Source organism: Cervus canadensis, chromosome 7 (genome assembly GCF_019320065.1).
Source record: "Cervus canadensis isolate Bull #8, Minnesota chromosome 7, ASM1932006v1, whole genome shotgun sequence".
NCBI classification, from domain to species: Eukaryota; Metazoa; Chordata; class Mammalia; order Artiodactyla; family Cervidae; genus Cervus; species Cervus canadensis.
Window position 1 is genome coordinate 30,759,866 of NC_057392.1, and position 27,214 is coordinate 30,787,079.

At 47.1% G+C, this 27,214-nt stretch overlaps 2 protein-coding genes across 4 annotated transcripts in view; one reads left to right on the forward strand and one right to left on the reverse strand.

The window, feature by feature from the left end:
• Positions 1 to 22,192, forward strand: part of PLCL2 (phospholipase C like 2) — a 211,954-nt gene extending 189,762 nt beyond the window's left edge. The window contains exon 7 of the mRNA XM_043474804.1: positions 21,814 to 22,192. Coding sequence (XP_043330739.1) covers positions 21,814 to 21,993 — 180 coding nt within the window. The 3' untranslated portion in view covers positions 21,994 to 22,192. The remainder of the gene's footprint in view (positions 1 to 21,813) is intronic.
• A 2,262-nt stretch (positions 22,193 to 24,454) lies between these two features.
• TBC1D5 (TBC1 domain family member 5) overlaps positions 24,455 to 27,214 on the reverse strand; it is a 566,988-nt gene continuing 564,228 nt past the window's right edge. For all 3 annotated transcript variants that reach the window (XM_043474806.1, XM_043474805.1, XM_043474807.1), the window contains 3 exons: positions 26,805 to 26,884; positions 25,817 to 25,933; positions 24,455 to 24,887 (listed from right to left, as the gene is read on the reverse strand). In XM_043474806.1, the coding sequence (XP_043330741.1) occupies positions 24,606 to 24,887; positions 25,817 to 25,933; positions 26,805 to 26,884 (479 nt within the window). In that variant the 3' untranslated portion in view covers positions 24,455 to 24,605. The remainder of the gene's footprint in view (positions 24,888 to 25,816; positions 25,934 to 26,804; positions 26,885 to 27,214) is intronic.

Sequence of the window (27,214 nt, forward strand, 5' to 3'; positions counted from 1 at the left end):
TTCTTCTAGGTTGTCCATTTTATTGGCATATAGTTGGTTGTAGCAGTCTCTTATGATGCTTTGTATTTCTGTGGTATCAGTTATAACTTCTTTTTCATTTCTAATTTTATCAACTTGAAACCTAAAGGTTTACCAATTTTGTTTATCTTTTCAAAGAACCAGCTTTTAGTTTCATTGATCTTTTCTATTGATTTCTTCATCCCTATTTCATCTATTACTGCTCTGATCTTTATGAATTTTTTCCTTTATTAATTTTGGGTTTTGTTTCTGCTTCTTTCTCTAGTTGCTTTAGGTATAAGGTTAGGTAGTTTGAGATTATTCTTATTTTCTGAAGTAAGATTGTATTGCTATAAATTTCCCTCTTAACACTGATTTTTCTGTGTCCCATAGGTTTTAGATCCTCATACTTTCATTTTCATTTATCTGTAGGTATTTTTAAATTTCCTCTTTGATTTCTTTAGTGATCCATTGGTGGTTTAGTAGCATACTGTTTAGCCTCCACGTGTTTGTGTTTTTTACAACACAAACACAAAGGTTTTTTTCTTATAATTGATTCCTAATCTTGTAGTGTTGTGGTTGAAAAAGATGCTTGATATGATAGTTTTCTTAAATTTACTGAGGTTCACTTTGTGACCCTGCTTGTGATCAATCCTGGAGAATATTCCATGTGTACTTGAAAAGATCATGTATTCTGCTACTTTTGGATAAAATGCTCTGAAAATATCAATTAAGTCTGCCTGGCCTAATGTATCACTTAAGGTCTGTGTTTGCTTATTGATTTTCTGTCTGATGGTCTCTCCATTGATGAAAGTGGGGTGTTGAGGTCCCCCACTGTATTATTGTGTTACTGCCAGTTTCTCCTTCATGGCTACTAGCATTTGCCTTGTATATTGCGGTCCTCGTATGTCAGCTGCATATATATTTACAGTTGTTGTATCTTTGTCTCAGACAGATGCCTTTGTTGTGTAGGGTCCTCCTTTATGTAACAGTTTTTATTTTGAGGTTTATTTCGTCTGATATGAATATTGCTATTCCAGCTTTCTTTTGATTTCCATTTCCATAGAACTCCTTTTCCATCCCCTCACTTTCACTTTCGTGTCCCTAGGTCTGAACACGTGGGTCTCTTGTAGACAACATATGTATGGGTCTTGTTTGTGTATCCATTCAGTCAGTCTTTTCATTGGAGCATTTTATCCATTTATGTTTAAGGTATTATTGACATGTATGTTTTTATTGCCATTTGGTTACCTGTTTTGAATTTGTTTTTGCAAGTCTTTTTCTTCCTTTCCTCTTTCGTTTTCTTCTCTTGTGATTTGACGACTTTAATGTTGTGTTTGGATTCTTTTTTCTTTCTTGTATCTATTGTAGATTTTCAATCTGCAGTTACTATGAAGCTTTGATATAGCAGCCTATAAATAAACAAGATAGTGTTAAGTTGCTGGTCTTTTCATTTCAAATACATTTCCAGTGCCCTGCATTTGTGCTCTCCTGCTCTCGTCTCATGCTTGCTGGTTTTGATGTCGTATTTGTGTGGAGATGATCTTCTACCTTCACTTTATGTTTGCCTTTATTGGTGAGCTTCCCATTTGTATTTTTCTTTTTTCTACTAGTGGCCTTTTCTTTTCTACCTAGAGAGGTTCCTTTAGCATTTGCTGCAAAGCTGGTCTAGTGGTGACGAATTCTCTTAGCTTTTGTTTTTCCATAACTTATTTTTCCTTTTTTTTCCCTTTTTCTGTAACTTTTCATTTCTCCATCAAATGTGATTGAAAGCCTTGCTCAGTATTCTTGGTTCTTCCTTTCATCACTTTAAATATATTGTGCCAGCTCCCTTCTGGCCTGCAGAATTCCTGCTGAAAACTTGATATTCAGCTGATAACCTTATGGGAATTCTCTTGTATGTTATTTATTGCATTTCCCTTGCTGCCTTTAATAGTTCCTCTTTGTCTTTAACTTGTCAGTTTGATTACCAAGTGTCTTGGCATGTTCCTCCTTGGGTTTATCCTGCCTGGGACCCTCTGCACTTCCTCGACTTAGGTGACTGTTTCCTTTCCCAAGTTAAGGAAGTTTTCAGCTATTATCTCTTCAAATATTTTCTCAGGTCCTTTCTCTCTCTTCTCCTTCTGGGATTCCCATAATGCAAATAAATGTGCATTTAATGTTGTTGTAGAGTTCTCTTGGACTGTATTTTCTTTTCACTCTTTCTTCTTTATTTTGTTCCTTGGCAGTTATTTCCACCATTCTGTCTTTCGACTTATTCATTCTTCTGCCTCAGTTAGTCTGCTCTTGATTCCTTCCAGTGTTTTGTGTCAGATATTACATTGTTCCTATTTGTTGGTTTATTCTTTCGGTCTTCTAGCTTGTTGTTAAACATTTCTTGTGTCTTCTTGGTCTGCGTCTCCTTTTCTGAGATCTTGGATCATCTTCGCTATCATTCCTCTGAATTATTTTTCAGGTAGGTTGCCTGTCTCTAATTCACTTAGTTGTTCTTCTGGGGTTTTATCTTGTGCCTTCCTCTGGGACATATTCTTAACTGTCCCATCTTCTCTGACTTTCTGTGAGTGTGGTTTCTGTTCTGTAGGCTGCAGGACTGCAGTTCTTATTTCTGCTGTCTGCCCCTTGGGCGAGGCTGGTCTAGAGGCGTGTGTAGGCTTCCTGGTCAGAGGGCCTGGTTCCTGCCTGCTGATGGGTGGAGCTGGGTCTTGCCCCTCTTGTGGGCAGGGCTGTGTCAAGGGGTTGTGTTGAGTGGGCAGCAGTGGGACTGGCAGACTTTCGGCAGCATGTCTCCTAATGGGCAGGGCTGTGTTCCCGTCTGTTGGTTGTTTGGCCTGAGGTGTCTCAGCACTGGAGCCTGCAAGCTATTGGGTTGGGCCAGGTCTTGGTGAGAACAGGCTGTCTGCAGGAGGGCTCACAGCAGTGAGTACTCCCCAGAACTCCCACCACCCGTGTCTCTGTCCCTGCAGTGAGTCCCAGCGGCCCCCCACCTCCACGGGAGAGCCTGCAATCCCAGCAGGCAGGTCTGACTCAGGCTCCCATGAGGCCGCTGCGTTCCCCGGGTCCGGTGCACACGAGACCTTGTGTGTGCCCTCCAAGCGTGCAGTTTGTTTCCCTCAGCCTTAGGGCACTCCTGGGATCAACCCCTGCTGGCTTCAAAGCCAGGTGCTCTGGTGGAGCTTCCTCCCCCTCAGACCCCCAGGCTGGGGCGCTTGCCCTCAGGATTTTCACTGCTGTGTGGCAGCCTCTGTGGTGGGACTCTTCAGCCTGTCGTGTGCGCACATGGCGGGTATGCGAGCTGACCTTTCACCATCGTGCCTCACCTCCCTCTCGCTGTGGCTCTTCTCTGCTCTGGTGAAGGGGATCCCCTCTCCGTGGACGGTGCTGCAGGCCTGGGTGGGGGCGGAAGGCGTTCTTGGTGGCCACATTCGCAGTGGCAGAACTTGTGAATGAAGACATTTCCGGTAAAAGTGTGTGGGGGACATCGTGAGGCTTGTCCTCACCTGAGGGAAAGTTGTCGGGTCCCACTCCTGAGGCCCCCGCGAGGCTGCCGGCTTCCTCCTCTGTCGCACGGTGTGTCGCGCTCTCACGCGGAGCAGCACCTGCCGTCGCTGTGTCTCCTCACCGAGGAGACAGACACATGCGCCTCCGCCCTCCGCACAGACGCATGCGCCTCCCGCCTCCTCGCCCTTGCGGATTCGTCTTCTCTCAGACGCCGGGGCTCAGGCTGAGGCGACTTCGGTCCCTTCCCTGTCGGGTACCTCCATCTCCTGAAGGCTCCAGCTTGTCAGTGTTCTTCCTAAGATGGCGCGGCCAGGAGCCCCCCAGACTTCAGATGCCTGGTGGGCATCCTCCCAGGATGAGACTTGGAGGTCTGATTTTGCCCGAGTATGAAAGCTGTTATTAATCGAGGCCAAAATCCTGTTGGCTTTCATAGCACCTGTGTCCTCTCGTGGACCTCAGTGAAGCTTGTTACAACCCAAGATGTTTTCCAGAAGAACTACTGCCAAGAGAGCTCTCCCTAAACTACGTCACTCCACTCTCAGAGAAAGACTAAAAACCAAACCCTGAAAGTAATTAGAGATTTATTCTCTTTAGGAGAATAAGACTTTTGCCAAAATAAATAACTAAACCAAATAGTTTCTGCATCAGTAGGACATTACTCTCTAAAATGTTATTTATATATGTACATAATTGAAAAATAATTGAGAATGTATTAATTTCTGCTGTACAGAAAAGTGATTCAGTTGTGTGTGTGTATATATGTGTGTATACACACATTTGTATACACACATATGTATATATACACACACACATTTTCGTTCATATTCTTTCCCATTACGGTGTATCTCAGGACACTGGATCCAGTTCCCTGCATTGTGCAGTAGGACCTTGTTGTTTACCCATCCTGTATATAATAGTTTGCACCTGCTGGCCCAGGGTTCCCCGTCCACCCTTTCCCCCTTCCCTGGCAACCACAAGGCTGTCCTCTGTGTCCATAAGCCTATTTCTGTTTCATAGATGTGTTCATTTGTGTCATGTTTTAGATTCTACATATAAGTGATATCGTATGGTTTTCGTCTTTCTCTTTCTGACTTCTTAGAATGATAATCTCTAAGTCCATCCATGAAGTGGCACATGGCAGTGTTTCATTCTTTGTTAGTGACTGCATAGTATTCCACTTTATATGTGTACATTTCCTTTATCTATTCATGTGTTGATGGACATTCAGGTTGTTTCTGCTTCCTGGTTGCTGTGAATAGTGCTGCTATGAACGTAGGGGTGTTTGTGTCTTTTTGAATCATAGTTTTATTCAGATATATGCCCAGGAGTGGGATTGCTAGATCATACACTAATTCTATTCTTTATTTTTTGAGGAACCTCCATACTGTTTCTCAAGTGGCTGCACCAACTAAGATTTCCTCTAACAGTATAGGAGTGTTCACTTTTCTCCACACCCTCTCCAGCATCTGTTATTTTTAAATATTTTAATGATGGTCATTCTGCCTGGTGTCAGGTGGTACCTCATTACAGTTTTGATTTGCATTTTTCTAATAATGAACTATGTTGAACATCTTTTCATGTGCCAGCAGGTGACCAGCAGGTTATCTGTATGTCATCTGGAGAAATGTCTATTTAGGTCTTCTGCCCATTTTTCAGCTGGGGTGTTTGTTTTCTTGTGGTTGAGTTGTATGAGCTATTTGTATATTTGGAAATTAACCTTTTGTGGATTATATCATTTGCCAATATCTTCTCCTAGCCTGTAGGTTATCTTTTCATTTTGTTTATGGTTCCCTTTGCTGGACAGAAGCTTGTAAGTTTGATTAGCTTCCATTTGTTTACTTTTGCTTTTATTTCTATTACCTTGGGAGACTGACCTAAGAAAACATTGGTATGATTTATGTCAGAGGATGTTTTTCCTGTGTTCTCTTGTAAGAGTTTGATGGTGCCATATCTTAAGTCTTTAAGCCATTTTGAGTTAATTTTTGTGTATAATGTGAAGTTGTGTTCTAAGTTCATTGATTTACATGTGGTGGTCCAGCTTCCCCAGCACTACTTGCTGAAGAGAGTGTTCTCCACTGTATATTCACACCTTCTTTGTTGGAGATTAATTGGCTGTATGTGTGGGGGCTTATTTCTGGGGTCTCTGTTCTGTTCCCCTGATCGATATTTCTGTTTTTGTGCCCATATTGTACTTTCTTGATTGCTGTAGCTTTGTAGTTTATTCCTAAGTATTATTTATATTTTCTGGTTGTGTTTTTGAAAGAGATTATTTACATCCCCTTTCTGATACTTCATTGTTACTGCAAAGAAATATAGTTGATTTCTGTATGTTAATCTTGCATCCTGTTGCTCTGCTGAATTCTTTATCAGTTCTTATTTTAATAGTAGTTTTGTGTGGAGTCTAGAGATTTCTATATATATTATCATGTTATCTGAATATCATGACAATTTTGCTGCTTCCCTTCAGATCTGGATACCTTTGATTTCTTTTTCTTGTCTGATCGCTGTATCTAGGACTTCCAATACTATATTGAATAGACGTGGTGAGAGTGGGCCCCCTTGTCTTGTTTCAGATTTTAGCAGGAAGGCTTTCAGCTTTTCATTGTCGAGTATTATACTGGATGTGGGCTTGGCATAAATAGCTTTTATTATGTTGAGCTATGTCCCCTCTACGGCCACTTGGGTAAGCGTTTTTATCATGAATGGATGTTGAATTTTGTCAGATGCATCACTGAGATGATCATGTGGGTTTCATCTTTTCTTTTGTTGATGAGGTTTATCACACTGGTTGATTTGTGTATGTTGAACCATCCTTGTGAACTTAAGATGAATCCAGGTAGGTCTTTTTATCTGTTGTTGGATTTGACTTGCTAATATTTTGTTTAAGAAATTTTGCATTTATATTCTTCAAAGACATTGGCCTGTAATTTTCTTTTTTTGCAGAGTCCTCTGGTTTTGGTATCAGGGTGATGATGGCTTCATAGAATGTCTTTGGGAGTATTCTCTCTTCTCCAGGCTTTTGCAAGAGTTTGAGGAGAATCAGTATAAGTCCTTTTTTGTACGTTTGGGAGAATTTGCCTGTGAAGCCATCTGGTCCTGATCTTTTGTTTTTAGGGAGTTTTTTAAAATAATGATTCTGTTTTGCTTGCAATGATTGGTATGTTTAAATTATCAATTTCTTCTTATTCAATTTTGGTGGGATGCATGTTTCTAGAAACTTCTCCATTTCTTCTAGGTTGTTGAATTTGCTGGCAGACAATTTTCATGGTATTCTCTTACAGTTTTTTGTATTTCTGGGATATTGGTTATCTTTTTATTTTATTTGTGTCTGTCTTTTCTTGGTGATCCTGAGGTTTGTGGTAAGACGTTAATCTTGATTTGTTTTTACCTGAGGTGCAGTAAATTTACCTTGAAGACTAATAGAATACCTACCTGAAGAATAAAATTGGTTTCTGAAAATTAGATAGTCTGTGTTCCACTCCTTTCCTTTCCTGATGCTATAGCATCCTACAGTTACTTCATGTATTATAGGTAATTGTATAGGTATAGATTATGTTGTCAGTTTTCAGGAAAAGCTCTAACTGACTAAGCCATTTCTCTGTTTGGTGTGTGAAAATTCTTCAGAGTGGCTCAGAAAATCAAACTACAGTAGTGTTTGTGGCTAGGCAGGCCACCCTTCCTGACCCATTTAAAACACAGTGGCACCTCGGACATTTGGATCCCACTGATGTGGAATTTGTGATGACTCAGCTAATGTTTAATTATGCAGAGGCGTGCTTGGAGGATCCCTGGTGTGAGGGCAGTGCTCACACGGGCGCCGCGTTTCCCAGTGTCCTCGGGAGCCCTCCTGCTCCCACACTGGCCCTGTCCATCTCCCTCACCTTCACCTTGCCCCCACTTCCTCTCTGGCCCTTGTCCTCTGCCTGGAACCCCCTGACCGCCTCTCTCTGTGCGGGGCTGGACCCAGCTCTGCGGTCTGGAGACCCCGCTGACTGCTCCCAAGACTGCTTCCAGCCCCGTGCAGGCGGGTGCCTCTCCTTCCCCAGGTCAGGTCTGTAACAGGGAGGGTGGTCGCAGTTGGAACTCAGAGCTTCATGGCATAGAAGCCAGGTCCCTACAGTGAGGCCTCGGGGTGTCACTCGTGGTGCTGCGGGGTCCCACGTGGAAGGCAGTGTCCTCCGCAGCCCCCTGACTGCTGAGGCTCAACTTGGACTTGATATGTCCCTGGGACTGCTTGGGAGCACCCACCTTCCATCTGTGTCGAATGAAATGTCAAGTTGTTGCTCGGTAGAAAGGCAATTGTTCTCAGTTTAAAATAAACTGAACCTTACATTTAAATTTTTAATTGGTTAACTTCCATACAAACTGTGGAGCACAACAGTTGTGAACCTGAAGAGTAACAGCTAATGTGACGAAAGAGCCAAAATACTGGCTGGAAGGCGGGGGACAGTGTCATGGTGGGGGGAGGCTGTCCTCAGACTAACCTGTGGGTCCTGCATTATTAGGACGTAATGGAGTGAGGTCAGGGATCAGGAGCTGCATCCCCAGAAAAAGTAGTGAAATATTTTAAAAAGTCTTTTCCTGTGGAAAAGCTCATGCCCCATCCCCATTGCTCCAGCCTTAGGTAGTGATGGTCAGGGGGTCTTTTCTAACTGGAGGGTTTATTGAGACCTTAGTGGTAAGAAGGCCTGACGAGCTGAGGAGGGGGCCTTCCTGACTCTGACTCATCAGCTGCCCCTGGGACCCCTGGCGGGGCCCAGCAGAATATGATGGTGGGTGGTGGTTCAGGACCAGTAGCCAAGATTCCCATTCACTCCGTGGCCTGGTCTTTTGCCACTCTACAAACACTGAAATCTAGATTTCTGCTCCTGCATTTAGTCACAAGAAAAGTGCATTGTCGCCATCATCAGTGATATGCTCACTGTTCCACACTGTTGGCTTTAAAGTGTCACCTGTAACTTGTGGGGCTCAACTGCCTATAGTTTGGACTCCTGGTTTAGTTTATCCGAAGAGAAGACAACACACACACACACACACGAGTTGTGTGTACTTAAGTATTTAAATTTTCCATGTCGACTCTGCCCTTGGGCAAGCCCCTCGATCTCTAAATTATTTCCTCAGCTGTGAAATGGGGTAGTAATTGCACCTTTCTTGCAGAATTGAGTGACTGTCATGAGAATAATCTTGGTGAAGGGCTTAGTTCAATGTGTGGTGCTCAGCAGCCAGTCAGCACATGGTCACTGTTGTTCCCAGCAGACTTTGTTGGTATGCATTCCTACCTACCTGAGTTTTGAAATATCATAGACTCTGTGGTTTCAAATTTTGGACTGTAATTATGCTCACAGTTCTTCTGAGTTGTGGGTGTAAGAGATATAATGTGTTAGTTTCCGTAGCCCTCTTAAAGGAGGTTTACAAGTTTGGCTTGTGATCTTGAATACACATGAAATACTGGGTTGAAGTGTATTCAGTTTCTTTATGAGTCTTGCATCACCCCAAAGAGTGACTAACCGCAAATTACTTACTGAAACGCACTTTGTTTGTGACCACATACTATTAATATTCCAGTTAAATAACAGTAAAGAAGCTGTTACTTCCTGTCAACCTGGCTTTTGTTTCCCAGTTATCAGATTAAGGTTTGACAAGTTCAGTCTTGGGTTTTCACTGCAGAAATGCTTGAGGAGGACGGTAGCGGACTCCTAGACCAGTGTGCACGACCCCAGGGTTGTGCTCAGGGGACCTGAGCTCGTTGAGACTTGCAGAGTGAAGGGAAGATGAGGCCCCGCGAGCATCAGGACACCCGTGCGGCAGCTCTGGGGGAGGGCCCCTGGGGTGGCCGCCTCTCCTGGCCGGGGCCTGCCGTCCTCTCTCTCAGGGCAGAGGCCCATCCCCTCACCACGTGCGCGTGCCCAGGGCGCAGAGGGCAGACAGTGTGGAGGCATCAGAGTCCGGGCGGAGAGCGGCGTGTTGCCAGGCCATGCGGGATGGGTGGCCGGTGCCCTAAACCCCCAAGTCTCTGAAGGGTTTCAGCCAAGCGCGTGACAGGCCCAGTGGGGGAAGGCGGTCAGAGTGACCGAGGTCGGCTCGGGCGCAGTTCTGCCTGGCTGGCGGCAGGAGCGGGAAAGCGTTACAGGCGTCGGCACTGCCTGTCCCTGGTTTCCAGGAGGCCTGGGGCTGCGCCCCCACGCTCATCCCCAGTCCCGTCGCGCCTCTGGGGAGAAGGCCCCATGTCGGGGGGCCATGCAGGAGCCCCGCGCCAGCTCAGTGATCTGGGCGCCTCGCAGGTCGCTGGGGCAGCGGGAGGGCCGCCCTGGAGGCCTCCTGGGGGCAGCTCAGGGGCAGGCCCCCTTCCTCTGACATGCCTCAACCTGGAGGAGAATGGTCCGGGACCGGGAAAGCAGTCACGTTCCCGTTAGGGAGGTTAGTCAGCCGGGCAGGAAAGCCGCAGGGCCCTGCCAGCGGCAGGCCTGCTTCGAGAGCGCGGCCGACAGCCCAGAGCAGCCGGGTTCCTGGCCATGCAGGAGCGCATCTGAACTCACATCCGCAGCAGCTGCTGCAGGTGTCGCCGCTAAGATGCCCGTGCTTTTCTGGATGTGGGCAGATGCGAGAACCGGGGTCTTCAGACCTGCTCTGGAAAGTGTCTGGGCATCTGAAGTCTGTTCTGTCCGCGCCTCTCAGAACACGGAGTCCTGCGCCCAGCCTGCACCCTGAGCTCCTCTCTGAGGGCGCTGAGGTCAGCAGCTGGCCTGGCTGCTGACTCGGTCCTCGATGGGGCCTGTGGCAGGCTGCCTCCAAGCCGTCAGCTTGCACGTGGTTTGGGAAGCATGTCACGGTCCTTTCCTCCCACAGTGTTAATGCTCGTTTTTAGATCAGGTGTGGATTTCATTGATGGGTTTTTGCTATTACTGGACCAGGCCTTATTAAAAGTAGCCAAAAAGTCTTGGACCAGCTCTCTTACTGTTATGGTCCAGGGGAAAAAAATCCTTCTTGTTGCTTCTTCCTATAACTAGAGTTGCACTATTACAGTCATTGATCTTAATACAGAGCTGTGTATCTGGTTAACTGTTTTCAGGTCACCTGCTCATCATTATTTTTATCAGAGGCTCAGTCACACATTTGGTAACACAAGAAACAATTTTGTAAAACAGGTAATACATAATAATAGAGCTAGCAGTGTTAGTAAGGACTTAAGTTGTTAGAAATATCTCCTGGTGTCGACCAGACTCCAGGAGGGGATGTGTTACTTTCTTCTTTCCTGCAGCCATTGACAGGTGGGCTGGATCAAGATGTTTCCTGGGAGCTGAACAAAATATTTTAGTTTAACATTCAGGCATGGGAGCAGGGTTCCCTGAGATAGACCATTTATGTATACTTTAAGCTATAGGCAACATCCCCTTAGTGATTAATGTGTAGCAAAAGCAATAGAACACAAAGGTTAAAGTAAAAGGAACAGACCTAGTGAGGGGCAGATCTGCCCTTCTCTATTACAGTTCCTCCTTGTCAGTGTCCCGTCCGTAGGCTTGTGGGAAAGGGGTGATGGCTGCTCTGGCTTCTTCCTGCTGAACAGAGGCAATGGTGGGTCATCACAGAACGGAACTGATTGGCCGTCAGAAGGAACTGTTCCTTAGACTCTCTAGTAAATGGTATGATTCTCTTTCATTCTTTATCTATAATTATTTGAACCTGATGAAACCCTTTAGCCCTTTTGTTGCCTGATTTATCACTGGACTTGGGCTTCTGGCTCTAGTTCCTGCAGAGAGCTGTTGATTTTAACTTTCTGACTGTCGTAAAACCACACTAGGCGCCTGTGTCGTTCACTTGAACAAGAGTCAATAAGTAGGCTGACTCATCCTTCTCCAGCTACAGTGAACTGCAGTCTCAATACTTACCTTTTTGAAGAGCAATCTTATCTTCTAGGGGTTCACAGACCCACTGCTCTCCAGGCCTTTCAGGAGTTGGGCCATTTTCTGAGGACAGTGGTGCTTTTAATCTGAGTGTGCTGAACTCATGGCTTCACCCCAGCTGCCTTTTGGCAGATGAGTGTGGGGTAGGTGATGTGTATGTAACGTGGTCCTGCCCACTTTGCAGTTAGCTCATGTTCAGGCACTTTTATTTCTCTAGGCTTCTCAGGGCAACTTGGTCTCCAGGTTAGAAAGGATGTAGGCCTACCTCAGTTGGACAGACAGACTTGGAGGAGGCAAACTGATGAACAGAGGTTAGTACAGTGCCCAGAGTTTTAATGCCGTTAGCAATGGTTAGGTCCTTCAGAGCGTTTACAGGTTCTCCCACCTGGGTGGACACTGGGAATGGCCCACTGTAGTTCAAAGTGGCTTAATTTAAGTCTTCTTTTGGGAGCCATTCTAATCCATAGCAGGGCAATCAATAAGGCCCTATCCCAAGTTAATCTCTTGACATATTTAAGCGGTGCTCCTTCTAGTATGTATCATCTCTGGCTGCAGGTCATGGGGCATCTGATATTTACCCAAAGGTGGATGGCTGGGATAAGCTTCAGAAATAAACATGAGTGTCCTCCTTAATAATTCAGTTAAACTTTACAATTATGTAACAGGACAACAGGGCTTCATGGTGGCTCAGATGGTAAAGAATCCACCTGCAATGCAGGAGATGCAAGTTCGATCCCCGGGTCAGAAAGATCCCCTGGAGGAGGGCATGGTAACCCACTCCAGTACTGTTGCCTGAGAATCCCATGGACAGAGGAGCCTGGTGGGCTACCATCCGTGGGGTCGCAAAGGGTCAGACAGGACTGAGCGACTCACACACACACACACACAACATGGCAACAAGGAAGTGTCTGAGAAGTGAGTCTCAGGCAATAAATGCAGACTTCAATCAACAGGATTAGAATTTGATATTCATTGACACATAATCTCTAAAAATTATCCTCACTGTTATCAAATACAGCCAAATTAAGATTGGTTTGTTTACAGAATGAATCTGGTTAATTGACGATATTGGCTCTTTTAAGTTGGCTGTGTTGGAATTTTTCATAAGGAGTCTCAGACTGAAATTTTAGAAGTCTTCCCCAGGCCAGGAAAGTCATCCCAAGGGCTTGTCTATAGAGTTTGCCTTACGGATTTCGGTGAATTCCTCCCTGTTTGAGGTCCCCAAATACCTTGAGATTTTTGCACCTGTTAGGAAGTAGTCCTTCCTAATTTACCTGATAAAGCTGCTAGGAACCTAGGAGTTTCCAGTATTTGGAGGGGTCAGGTAGAGAGAAAAAAAAAATATTTCCATTGTGCTTATAAAGGTATAATTTACCAAACTGCTGTAAATCATAACTAACTTAAGGGGAAAGGTTTCCTTAAAACCAAAAAATCACAACTTGTTCACCAGTTTACTCAGTCCTGTATAATTTGTTTTACTAACAGCTTTATGAAATCAGAGTTGTCTTTAGATTTTTAAAATATCTTACTTGGTTTAGTGTTATGATTTAAAAGTCATCAAAAACCTGTACTTGTCAGAAAGTCCTTTCTATGACTCTTCTTAGAGTTGAAGCGTTTTGCACAGCATCACCTTAACTGTCTATGAAGGATAAAGGACTTAAGAAGGCAAGGCTGGAGATCTGATTATAATGTTTCTTGACAAAGAAGCTTAACCAAGTTATGACATACAACATTTTGATCCATGTACTGGCTTTTTAAAGTGGTTGACTTTTCAGTTGTGATTTTCTCTTTCCTATAGCTTCTTTTCTAGAGAAGACCGTTCAGTATTTCCTATTGGATAGGCTTAGTCTTGATGCATTGTTTCAGTTTCTGCTTACGAGAGAAATTCTTTTTCTTCTTCTAAAGGATAATCTTGCTTGTAGATTCAAGGTTGCAGTTTTTCCCTTCCAGGATTGTGAGTACATCTTGCCATTCCGCCCGGGCTGCAGCGCTTCTGCAGAGCTATCAGCGGACAGCCCTGGGGGTTCCCTTGTAGTGACTCTGTTCTCTTGCTGTCTTTGGGATCCTTTCTTTAACTTTTGCCAATATTCATCACAGCGTGTCTTAGTGCAGGGCTGTCTGGGTTTATCTTGTGTGGGACCCTGCATGCTTCCTGTAGCTGGATGTCTCTTTCCTTCTCTAGGTTCGGGATGTCTTCAGCCATAACCTCTTCAGATGCATTTTCAGTCCCCTTTGTCATCTTTCTGGAACCCCTACTACGTGTCGATTGGTATGCTTCGTATTATCCCGTATCAGTCATATTTCTTTTTCTTCATTTGACTTTCTTTCTGCTGTTCTGACTGGGTGATTTCTACTCTTCCCCCAGATCATTTATGCATTCTTCGGCATTATTCCTTCTGCTATTCGTAGCCTTTAAGTCAGCTTTCATCTCAGTGAATGAACCTCCTAATATTTCTTGGTTCCTCTATTTATAGTTTCTAGTTCCTGTTTACAGGAATCTGCATTTCTGTCGACACCCCTTCTTACTGTCTTCAGTATTTTCATTATCTCCTTTTCTGGACTCATCGTCTGTTAGATGGAAGAGGTTTGTTTCCTTGTTCTTTCCGGAATTCTCTTGACCTTTCAGCTGGGTATGGTTCCCTGCTTCTTCATTTTTCTCGTATTTCTCTTCCTCTGAGTTTGGGGGCGTGGTGGTCCGTGGTCTTGGGGGGCTGCTTTTATTTGGGAGCACCCCTGGGCAGCCCGTGTGGGTTTTCTGCTTTCAGGACAGATGCCTGCTGCCCCTGCCTCGGTGCGGCTGTCACCCCCACAATAGGGGAGGGTGCCGTGGGGCCAGCACCGCCTGGATGCTGCCAGGCCTCCTCCCCCCTCCCCTGGTCACCACCTCCCAGGGCAGGGGCTCCTCCTGCTTGCTGAGCGGAAGCCCCCAGGGTGAGGTCGGTGGGACTGGGGCACTCCCGCCAGGAGAACCACCACCATGTTCCTTCTCCAGACCTGTCCACCTGGGCGGGTGCCCCGTGCTGTCTGGTGCTGGGGGGCTCACGGAGAGGCTCACGGAGGACCTCGTGGCTGGCGCTGCCCTTGGCCCCCCTCCACTGTGGGAGTGCAGGCAGTTGACACAAAGTCAACAGCACAGATGCTTACACACCCGTCCGCCGAAGTCAGGTCCCAGGATCGCAGCGGGCCTGCGCTGGGCCTGTGCTGGGGCTGCAGTGAGGCAGCCCGTGTCCTCTACGCTGGTCTTTCTTCTGCCACTGACTGGCAGTGTGCCCCTCTCTGGGCCCTTCTGTCTCAGCCGACGCCCACACGGGTGAGGGGGCTTCTCGGGTGCCGGGACCTGTCCTCTTTTCCAGCTCCCTCCCAGGGACTCAGGTCCCATCCCCGTCCCTTTAGAAAAGAAAAGCCTTCACCCCACCCAGGTGTGTGGGGCTCTCTCTTGGTTTGGGCGCCTCGTGTCTTTGCTAATAGCCTCCGGTGAGGAGTGAGGGTTGGTCCACACGCAGACGTGCTTGTGGTGTATTTGTGGGAGGAGGGGAGCTCCACGTCCTTTGATTCTGCCATCTTGATTCCTCCCCCAGCATTTTCAGATGATAACTAAAATTATAACACTATACCACGACAGGTCCAAATTTTAGAAATTCCATATAATTTCCAGCATATCTATATTAATAATGTTTATCCATACCGTATAATCTGACGAGGTGTATCACTCATTTGACAGTGCTTCCCATGTAGTTTAACATACCAAACAATCCTTATTAGTTTAATATTTTTCCCTGAGAAGCCTTAGGGGCTCTCTAAAGGATCCCAAAGTTAGCTAGAGGTAAAAAAACTTTAATTAAAATTTGATATTTGGGGATTTTTGTCAGAAAGTTTCAAAACACTTAGTCAAATAAGATCATAGGTCATTTTCACACAATACTTATTCCTTAACCAAAATAAGAAGAGATCTCAAAAGTAAACACAAATCACTTACAGGCATAGAAACTCACACATTCTGTTATCAGTGGCAGCATTCTAGGAAACTCTGTCCTCCTAACAGACAAAACAGAATCTGGTTTTGCACCAGGTTAACTTTTAATAATGATTCATTTACTTAATTTAATCTGAGCTTAGCCAATTCTGACCAGGCACAAAGCTCTATTCTGCAAACCTTCCATTTCTTTCTGTATCCGTATTATTTTGCCCCTTCATTTTCTCATCTAGAAACAACCATATGAACTTCCATCACTTAATTTAGCATAACTCTAAAATTGCATGTTACCAAATATCTGGAGAGAACATTTGTATATCAAAGGCACAGGAAGAGAAATGCAAATTCCTTTTCTAACTGCTTATACAGAACCCAGCCATCTTCAGGGAATTTTTTCCCCCAGTTCCCTATATGTATATCATCTGCTCGTATTCACAGTCACTTTCAGCAAAATGAGGAGAGAACAGGATTTGGACTCAGGTACTGAGACACTCATTCATATACATCCACACACACCCAAGATAAAAGCAATTGCACAAGTCCCACTTTTTAAAATTTATTTTTAATTGGGAAGGATAATTGCTTTACGCAGTTGCATTGGTTTCTACCAAACATCAGCATGAAGCAGCCACAGGTTTGCCCATGATGTCCCCTGACACGTGAACCTCCCTCCCGCCTGCCTCCCCATCCCACCCCCCCAGGTTGTTTCCGAGCCCTGTCTGCATTCCCTGAGTCATATGGCAGATTCGCACTGTCTGTCTAGTTTACACGTGGTGATGTGAGTTCCCGTGTTACTCTCTGCATACAGCCCACTCTCTCCTTCTTCCCCCCAAGTCCATTCTCAATATCTGTGTCTCCATTGCTGCTCTGCAGATAGGTTCATCAGTACCATCTTTCTAGATTCCATACGTATGTGCTAGTATATGATAATTGTTTTTCTCTTTCTGACTCACTTCACTCTGTATAATAGACTCTAGCTTCATCCACCTCATTAGGACTGATGACTCAAATGCGTTCCTTTTATGGCTGAGTGATATCCCATTGTGTATATGTACCACAGCTTCTTTATCCATTCATCCGTCAATGGTAATCTAGGTTGCTTCCATGTCCTAATGATTGTAAATAGGGGTGCAGTGAACATTGGGGTGCATGTGTGTTTTTCAATTTTGATTTCCTCAGAGTGTATGCCTAGTAGTGGGATTACTGGGTCATATGGTGGTTTTATTCCTAGTTTTTTGAGGAATCTCCACAGTCTTCCATAGTGACTGTATCAATTTGCATTCCCACCAGCAGTGGTGGGAATTCCCTTTTCTCCACACCCTCTCCAGCATTTATTGTTTGTAGACTTTTTGGTGAGGGCTGTTCTGACCAGTATGAGGTGATACCTCATTGTGGTTTTGATTTGCATTTCTCTGATAATGAATGATTGTTGCACATCTTATCTTGTGTCTGTTAGCCATCTATATGTCTTCTTTTTTTTTTTTTCATCTGTGTGTCTTCTTTGGAGAAATGTCTGTTTAGGTCTTTTGCCCATTTTTTGATTGGGTTGTTTGTTTTCCTGGTATTGACTTGTATGAGCTGCTTGTGTATTTTTGAAATTAATCCTTTGTCTGTTGTTTCATTGGCTATTATTTTTTCCCATTCTGAGGGTTGTCTTTTCACTTTGTTTATAGTTTCCTTTGCTGTGCAAAAGCTTTTAAGTTTAATTAGGTCCCACTTTTTTTTTTTTTTTTTATTTCCATTACTCTAGGAGGCAGGTCATAGAGGATCCTGCTGTGATTTTATGTCATAGAGTGTTCTGTCTGTTTTCCTCTAGGAGTTTTATAGTTTCCAGTCTTATATTTAGGGCTTTAATCCATTTTGAGTTTACTTTTGTCTATGTTGTTAGGAAGTGTTCTAATTTCATTCTTTTACATGTAGCTGTCCAGTTTTCCCAGCACTACCCATTGCATATTCTTGCCTCCTTTGTCAAAAATAAGGTACTCATGGGTGCATGGGTTTATCTCTGGGCTTCCTGTCTTATTCCAATGGTCTGTATTTCTGTTTCTGTGCCAGCACCATACTGTCTTGATGACTGTAGCTTTGTAGTATAATCTGAAGTCAGGAAGGTGGATTCCTCCAGCTCCATTCTTCTTTCTCAAGACTGCTTTGGCTATTTGGGGGTCTTTTGTGTTTCTATATGAACTGTGAGATTTTTTTGTTCTAGTTCTTTGAAAAATGCCATTGGTAGTTTGATAGGGATTGCATTGACTCTGTAGATTACATTTGGTGGTATAGTCATTTTCACAACGTGATTCTTCCAACCCAGGAATATGTAATATTTTTCCATGTTGTCTTTGATTTCATCAGTGTCTTATAGTTTTCTGAATACAGCTCTTTTGTCTCCTTAGGTAGGTTTATGCCTAGGTATTTTATTATTTTTGTTGCAATGGTAAATGGGATTGATTCCTTAATTTCTTCTTCCAGTATTTCATTGTTAGTGTATAGGAATGCAAATGATATCTGTGTGTTAATTTTGTATCCTGCCACTTTGCTAAATGCACTGATTAGCTCTAGTAACTTTCTGATAGTATCTTTAGGATTTTCTATGTATACTATCATGTAGTCTGCAGTCAGAGTTTTATTTCTTCTTTTCCAATCTGGATTCCTTTTCTTTCTTTTCTCTGATTGCCATAGCTAGCACTTCTAAAATTATGTTGAATAATAGTGGTGAGAATGGGCACCTTTGTTTTGTTCCTGATCTTAGAGAGAATGCTTTCAGTTTTTCACCATTGAGAATGTTTGCTGTGGGTTTATCATATGTGGCCTTTATTATTTTATAGTAGGTTCCTTCTATGCCTATTTTTGAAGTTTTTTTTTAAATCATAAATGGGTGTTGAATTTTGTCAAAAGCCTTTTCTGTATCTATTGAGATTATCATATGGTTTTTATCTTTCAATTTGTTAATATGGTGTTTCACATTGATTGATTTGTGTACATTGACAAATCCTTGCATCCCTGAGACAAACCTGACTTGATATGGTTTATGATCTTTTTAATGTGTTGTTTAATTGTTTGCTAGAATTTCATTGACAATTTTTGCATCTATGTTCATCAGTGATTGGTCTGTAGTTTTCTTTTTTTGTGTTGTGTATTGGGGTGATGGTGGCCTCAAAGAATGAGTTTGGAAGTGTTCCTTCCTCTGCAGTTTTTTGGAGGGATTTTAGAAGGATAGAGATTAGTTCTTCTCTAAATGTTTGATAGAATTCACCTGTGATGTCATCTTGCCCCGGGCTTTTGTCTTTTGGGAGATTGTTGATCACAATTTTGGCTTCAGTGCTAGTAACTGGAGTGTTTATAATTTCTATTTCTTCCTGGTTCAGTCTTGGAAGATTGAACTTTTCTAAGAATCTGTCCATGTCTTCCAGGTTGTCCATTTTGTTTGCATATAGTTGTTCATAATAGTCTCTTATGGTTCTTTGAATTTCTGCATTGTCTATTGTAACCTCTCCTTTTTCACTTCTAGTTTTGTTGATTTGATTCTTTTTTTCTTGATGAGTCTGGCCAATAATCTGTCAATTTTGTTTATCTTCTCAAAGAACTGGCTTTTAGTTTTATTAATCTTTACTATTGTTTCCTTCATTTCTTTTTCATTTATTTCTGCTCTGATCTTTATGATTTCTTTCCTTGTACTAACATTGGAGGCTTTTTGTTCTTTTTCCAGTTGTTTTAGGTGTAAAGTTACATTGTCCATTCAGTATTTTTCTTGTTTGAAAAGACCCATTTTTATATAATCGTAGAGCCATTAGGGGCCACTGTTCTCCAGATCTCAGGGAGTACTGAGGCCACACAATGTTTCAATAAAAACATCATTTTCTTTCACTCATGGGAGGATAGCTAAAGATTTCTCAGTTTTGCAAGAATATGCCAGGGGACTGTAGGATGGAGCAGAGCTCTGATCATCTGTACCTAATTATTCATGATTGATGTTACCAAATATCAAGCAAAAACAGTTCAAATCAGTCTCTCAGGGTCAGTTCCCTAGCCACAAAAAGGGAGAACCCCAACCGATGTCCCATCAGAAATGAAGCTGAATGACCTTGTCCAAAAAGGAAAATTCCAACCAATGCTCTGCCACAAGCAAAACCCACACAACAGGGAAGGATACCCTGGGGACATCACACACAAGCCTAGCTTGCACACGCTGGAGCGGCTTATCCCCAGGGGACACTGAACGTGGACCGCAGCTCTGCCTGTCTCTGGGTCCCAAACAGCCTTCTGCCCGGGGGTGGTTTGGGTCTGTCAGGGGCACTGCCTCTGAGAGCCCCGGGGTGGAATGTGCCCTGGCAGCTGCCGGGACTCAGGGAAGGGGCTGCCTCTGGCTGGGGTCAGCCTGTCACAGGCACGGACTTCTGGCTGGCTTTTGCCAAAATTGCTAGCAAACGTGTCTGTGTGCCCGACACACAGTGAAGCCAAACAATACCAAGGGCTGGAGTTTGGAGCAGAGAAAAGTTTACTGTAGGGTCATGCAAGAAGGGTCGTTGTGTCCCCAAACCCTCCAAAGGGTTTCAGCAAAGCATTTTTAAAGGCCCGGGGAGGGAGTGGGGTCCCAGGGTATGTGACGGCTCGTGCACAATTCTGATTCCCTGATGGTGTAAGGTAATGGGGCGGTGTCACAGGGGTTAACGTTATCAGTCCTGAGGCTCCAGGAGGCCTGGGGGCTGTGTGCTCAAGGTCATCAAGTAGTTACCATCTTCCATTTGGTGGGGGGTTTTCACGTCTGTGAAATAATTTAGGAAGTGTGCATCAGATACAGTTATCTGGGTGCTTCAGAGAGGAGCTAAAGCAGCGGATGGGGGTGGGAGGGAGTCTTGTCTGGGGAAGGCCCCATAGGCTCCTGCTTGTTACACCTGTGAAGGCACCTGAAATCTGCTGCCCCTGGGTGGACAGGAGGCTGAGCGGGAAGGGGCCGCCCCGAGCCCACCACCAGGTGCGCCTTCAGCTGGGGGCCTGGCTCCAGAGCAGCCTTGAAGGCCGTGTGGGCCCCAGGCACTCGTAACTTGGGGGCTCCTTCAGACTCCCAGAGGGGTCTGCATGTCCTCCTTCTCGTCCCTTCGCTGTGTGTAACTTGAAGGAAGGTGCCAGCCGGCCCCGGGGACAGCAGGCGGCCGTGTCTGCTCTCCGCCCTCAGCCACGCGGTCACTGCACGGTGGTGGCTGAGGGTGGGAGAGCCTTCGTGGTCACACCGGTCACTCGCCTCAGAAGGAGGGCACCTCCATGTTCCTGACAGCTTGACAAGGCTCTGACAAAATTACCAGCACCCCTGGTGTTTTAGCTCAGTAAGAGCAATGCATTGTGATTAAAAAACTGCCTAACACTGGTATGCTTTGAAATGTTTTTATTAATAACGAGGACATCTTTTGTGGTCACACAGTAAGTCTGTTGATGGGCCAACTGTTGATGGGTGGTTGCTGGCTCTGGTGCTTTGCATCTGCTGAGGGTTGTTCCTTTCCTGGCTGCTCCAGCCTCTGCCCCAACCCCGGGTGAGCAGCGGTCAGCAAGAGCCCTGCCTTCAGCTACATCTTTTAAAGATTATTTTCTAAGTGAGAACCTTAAATATTTGACCTGTAAGGTTGTTGTAAGTCTTTCAAGGTACAAAGAAAATGGAATTAGTTATAAAACTGGAAGCAGAATGTGTGAAACCAAATAGCGTTTGAGTTTCTCAAAGGAAAACACTGCCAAATCCAGATGGGCTCTGCTCCTCTGCTCAGCCACGTCCCGAATGCTGCTGCAATGAGCACCCACCCAGCCTCAGGCCCTTCTCTGCTCAGCCACGTCCCGGCGACAGGTCCGGGGGACCTGCAGCCGCGGGTGCACAGAGCCAAGTAGAAGTGAGCGGGTGAGGTTCGGCGGCCCCCAGGCCCGGGTTTGTCACATGTCAGTGGCCTTGGTGTCGCCTCTGGACGATGGTCTGGTCTGTTGACAGCGTTGTGATGACTTGTCTGAACATGAGACACGTAAGACTCAACCAGATAAAGAACTCGTGTTATTACCGCCTTAATTACCCTAGACCGTCTGGAGAATTTTGTTTTTAAACACTCTGTCATCCTAACGTGGAAAGATCACCAAGACATGACTTTTGGTGAAAAAAAAAAACCAAAAAGGAAACTGAAGGAAAATATAATCTGAAGGAAAGTATAATCCATGTGTGTAAAAATAAAACACCCCAGAAGATGGAAAGGACTGGAAAGGCAGCACACTCTTTGGAGTCTGGTGTCGAGAACTGGGGAAACAAACTTTGTTGTTGTTGTTAAAACTGACCTATTTGGATTCAGTGCTATCAGAAATAAATATGCCCTCTTGAGGCATCACAATGCTTCTGCCTCCGTGGAAGCCCTGTGCTGTCAGACCGTAGCTGCAAGTCATGTCTCAGCTCACACTGTCTCTTTGCGTGTTTCATTGCAGGGACAAGCCGACCTCTTGAAATACGCCAAGAATGAGACCGTGGAGAACCTGAAACAGATCCACTACGCGGCAGTCTCCTGTGGACTCAACAAACCGGGCACAGAAAACGCCGACGTCCAGAAGCCGCGGCGGAGCCTCGAGGTCATACCCGAGAAGGCAAACGACGAGACTGGGGAATGAGGGGACTTTCTGGAGAGGAGCACAGAGTCTGCAACTCGAGGACCAACTGTCAGCCGGATGGGACATTCGCTTTGCACTCACTAATGAAAATAATATTGGGGATTTTAAAGCACAACTGGAATAGCTAATTGCAGTCTTAAAACTGTGAATGTATGTAGCAACCCTGCTTATGGAGGCAAATAAACCCTTTAACAAGAAATTCTTTTCCTGGCCCAAATATACTGTATTTGTATACAAAGATGTCATAATTCAGTTCCAGTGTGAACAACGGACTAGCCACTCTAGTCCCATTGAGAAGCAGACATTTTCCTAACAGAAAACAATGTCTTAAGATGCAGATGGACTGTATGGTCTAATCAATATTTATTGGGGAGAAAAAAAAAACGAGTCCTAAAACAAGTTTTACTTAGGTATGATTGCTGGGGCCTCTGGGTTCTGGATGATTCTGGCAGCACGCCTGCTGAGAGCCACGCTTACTGAGGAGAATGTAAGTAGCCCGGCCCCCGAACGTGCAGAGCCACTGTGTTCAAGGGTGCTGTGGTGGGACGGCTGCTCCTGGCTGGAGACCCCTGCTGGGTACGCAGGCAACGTAAAGGCCACCGACGCGGAAGCAACACACTGCACATAGCTTTTCTCTGTATGAAGTAGTGGTCACATTAAAAAGATGTTTTATGATATTTCTTCAACAGCAGTATGTGCATTTAATGAAAGTTTCACTTTTAAAATTTCCAGTTCAAGGTGTTCTACCAAGAGTGGCCATCGACTTGGTAAACAGCTTTGTCAGAAGTGTGTCTTGTTTGACATTTGCTTTCGGTACATACAGTGGCCCCGACTTTACATGGCGGCCACTATCTGTAAAGCCAACACCTCGCCCCCTTCTCAGCCTCTCCGTTCTGCTGCAGGCTAAGCCTGGACCCTGTGCAGACTGCGAGCCAGGGGCACGTGGAGCGGCTGGAGCAGGTGCCGTGTCCCTCCGGACAGCTGAGTCGTTAACACCAGACTTTATTTTCCAAATCAGTGAGACGCCACACTATTTTGGAAAAGCAACTGGACACCGCAGACTAATGACTGCTTCTCTCAAACCAAACTGCTCGCAAAGTTTGTAAGGGTAAAAGGTTTCTAAATCCTCAATAGCTGCTTTTTGATTTGTCCGTTTTCTTTTCAGCCACTCGGGTAAGTGAGCTGGATAACTATATGTGGAATCTGCACTGTGGTGCCTCACTGTTTCCTCATGGCATCTGCTTAGGCTGATACACTGAATTTATTTCTGCCCAGACCCTGAAATGGCCTTTGACAGAGTAAGTCCTTGGCCCTGTTCTTATCATTTTTCTGTTGATAATGTGCTCAAATTAAGGTGTGCGTCTCCATTGGTCTTCACTCAGTATCATTCCAGTTAGAAATTAAACCTGTTACTTGAATAATAATGGTGCAGCTTCCTGCTCACACCGGGGAGCAGCCAGCCAGTAGCTGAGGCTCTTGGTTCTGAAATGAACTCTACATGGAAAAAAGCCAAAACAAAACGAATAGAAAATAGTAAAAAATTAAAAGATTTGTAGACTGAGAAATAAAATACTGTGTAACTTAGATTACTGTTAGCAATCCTTGAACTTATCTGGCCAGTAAATAGCAATATTCAGTGAAAAATCCAGAAATCATAAAAAAAAGACAAAATATTAAGAAACCACTACATTTATAGTAACAGAAGGTATTAGCTAGCATGTGGCTTAGATAACTGAGAGCAAGGCACATGTCATTTCTGTGGTTCACACAGGCTTTTAGCATCAGCAGACTTGAGAGCCCAACAGGTCTCCGCGATCATTCCATCTGACGCGTCCTTTCCCGGATGCAGAGGCTGCGGACAAGAGCGGTAAAGTGTGCTGCCTGAGCTCACAGAGTCTGTCGGGGGAGTGACCCAGCTGCCGGTCAGTCCAGATCGCCACACTGAAAGGCAACCCTCTTCTGACCTTCTCTTCAGAGGGACGAGCCAAGCAACAGGAGAAAGTGGGGGCTTCCGGGGAGCGGCTCCTGCTCCTTGAGGCCCCGCGGGAGCACCAGCGGGGTGCACAGCAAGGCTGGCTTGGAGCTCAGGGCCTTCTTGTCAGACCCTCAGATTCTGAAGGTGAAGACGCTGAGGAGTGGAGCTCACAGCCGGGGTCCGTGTGCTCTGGGAGCCCTGCTGCCCCTGCGCCTGCCTTCTGAGCTGCAGCCTTGATCCTCCCAGCCCGGGCCACTGGTTCTGCTCTGTCCGCTGCGCCCGGCTGGGCGGGTGGCTCCCCAGGGGAGGAGCGGGCCTGAGACGCAGACTTCTGGAGGCCCAGTTCTCCCCAGTTCTCCTGGCTGGCGCCCCGAGGGGAGGCTGGAGGCCCGCTCCCCCTCCCCAGAGGGCCGGGAGTGTGGAGGAGAGGTGGGAGCTTCCGGCGGGCTTGCGAAGCTGAGGGATGCTGAGGGCCCCACGGGGTGGGGGCTGCGGGGAAGCGGCTGCATCTCAGAGCCCGTCAGGTCCCCTCCTGCCCGCGGCCCCGCCTCTCCTCGCCGCCCGGAGGGCTGCACACGGCCTGGGTGCGGGCAGGGGCTTCTCCCGGGGGCGTGTCCCCGGGGCGGCCAGGCGGCCGTCAGAGGTCCAAGGGACTCACGATGGTGAAGCCCGAGTCCTTGCTGTGGCCGCTGCTGTCGTCGTCGGGGCTGGAGCTGGGGTTGCTGGAGGAGGCGGAGGCTGGGCCGGTCAGCGGGTCGGAGAACACTAGCGCCGGACGGGTGGCGCCCCGGAGCGGCCGCAGCGGCTGGGCCTGGACCGCTGGGCTGGGCCCGGCGCCGCGCTCCTCGCCGTCCTTGGAGACCAGGACAAAGTCGTCCGCGCCTGGCCGCTCCCGGCGCCCTGGGGCTGCTGGCGGGGCCTGCAAAGAGGTCAAGGCCAGAGGCGGTGCGGTGAGGGGGCTTTGGGCAGGGCCCGGCTCCTCCCGCGGGCTCGGGGAGCGGGGGGATCCTCTGAGGGGTCTGGGTCTGGCCAGCCTGCCCCCACCCCGGCCGGCCGCCCCTCCGCACCACTCCTGTGCGCCCGTCGGGCAGACGTCCGGGCACAGGCTGACCCGCCTGGAGTCCCGTCACTGCCGCCCGCTCATCCCAGCGGAGCCCCGGGGTCTCCCAGGGCAGTGGGGGGGACTGGGAGGGTCTACAGACACATGGACCACCGGGAAGGGCCCCTGCAAAAGAGCGCGGAGCTGCCAGAAGGGAAGTCACAGGGCTCTCTGCTGCAAAAGCACTCTTAAAGCTCAAAGAGCCCGATTTGAAAATGCCTTCTGCTTCCTTAAAATCGTAAAAAATATACAATTTGTAAGCATCTGGATGCTACTTTTTGCGAAAGTAACTTAGATGAGATTTTGCTAAAATATTCACTCTCTGGGCCTTCACAGGAAACATTCCCTGACCCAGGTGGCTTACAGGATGGACACTGAGAAGTCCTACCCCCTGAAGGCCAAAAGGTTCTGGCCAAGTGAAGTCCACTCGAGACGGCATCGGGGAAGCAGGGTCGGCACTCCCCCTGCTCAAGGGGAAGGGGGGTGAGGGCAGAGAGCCGGCTTTCCGGGGCTTCCTAATGACCGGCGCAAGTCCCAGTGGAAGCTGCTGCGTGCAGGGGTGCAGGCGGTGCGCTGCCCACCTCCAGGAGCCGCCGGTCCACCGCGGATGGCTTGGCCCGGAGCCCACGCCCCGCACCGCTGTGCACAGCCGCGGCTCAGCCACCCCAAGGTCACAGCCCTCACTGAGGTGGCGGGGGTGTGCTCTCGCCCCTCGCAGGCTGAGCGCGTCCTCAGGGAGCCGGTCGTACCTGCTGGGCGCCGCCGCTGGAGCAGTAGTGGTCGTCTGCGATGCTGATCTGCTCGTTGTCCTCGGCCTCCAGCTGGCTCTGGTTGAAACGCAGGGAGCCCTTCAGGATGTCTTTGATCTGATTTCAAAGAAGACGATTCATGAGAAAGAGGAACGGGTCTGTCTCTAAACGTCACCTAAACCTTGGGTACCTCTGACCCTGACTTGTCACTGACCACTGTTGTTTTTTTTGCTGTGCCTCGAGGCTTGCGGGGTTCTCAGTTCCCCGACCAGGGACTGAACCTGTGGCCCCTGCAGCGGAGGCATGGAGTCCGAACCGCTGGGCCGCCAGGGAGGTCCCCTGACCCTTCTTCTCTGGTGTGGGGATGAGTACATGACCGTAAGAAAGAAAGAACAGAAAGAAAAAACCCCAGCTCCGCCTTAGGGTGACACTGAGCGGTCCCTGCCTGCATGGCCAGGCCCTCGCGGGACGGGTGTGGGGCAGTCTCCGCATCCTCCTGGAGCGGAGACACCCCGTCCACCCTGGCCCAGGGAGCGCCCTCGGCTCTGGGGGCCCTGGCTGCGGGCCTCAGGCGGGCTGACGGTGAGGGCCCTGCACCCCTTCACGGCCTTCCTGCCCCGTTTGTCTGCCAAGTGCGTCCCTCGAGGGGCCCCGGCTGCTTAGAGGAGGAGATCACTTGTGCCTTGTGCTCCCAGGATGTCCACGTGTCTACAGGGGCATGACTGGACTTGAGCGGGGCAAAGCCCCCGCAGCAGTGTCAGAGAGGAGCAGACAGCAGGATGCGGAGAGGAAGGGGCGAGAGGTCGGGGGTGGGGGGTAACGAGGGCCCGCCCGGCTGCTCGACATGACTGCTGGGAGGAGCCGGGGCCATTCAGGAGGGGTCCATGTGGAAGGAAATGTCGGGGGACGTCAGTGCCCCAGGTGCCCCCCCCACGACAGGCACTAACAGGCTGGCCTGGGTGCCCCCAGGTCAGGCGAACGGACATACCTGCTTCAGTCCGGCCAGGGAAACCAGAATCTGATCCTCTTTCTCCAAATTTTCTTGTAATATCACATCTTGAATATTTACTGAAAAATAAAAGAATGACATTTTATAACTAATGCCCTGAGTATAATTTATCTGCTGCTGCACCATGACTTTAGACCAGTCGGGAATTCCTCTGCCACATTTCACAGCAACTCTTTCTACCAAGGATGCTCTGCCCAACCAGAGACGGGGCAGGGGCCGAGTACAGGAGAGGGGGCACAGAGCCTGGGACACACAGCCTCCCGCCAACATGCCATGAACGTGTTCTCACAGTGACAGAAATGTCTTACTTCTGCAGAGGGCCCAGAGCAACCCTTGCTGACCTAAGACAGGATGAACAGCATGGAGCATTCACCTGACGTTTCTGCTAA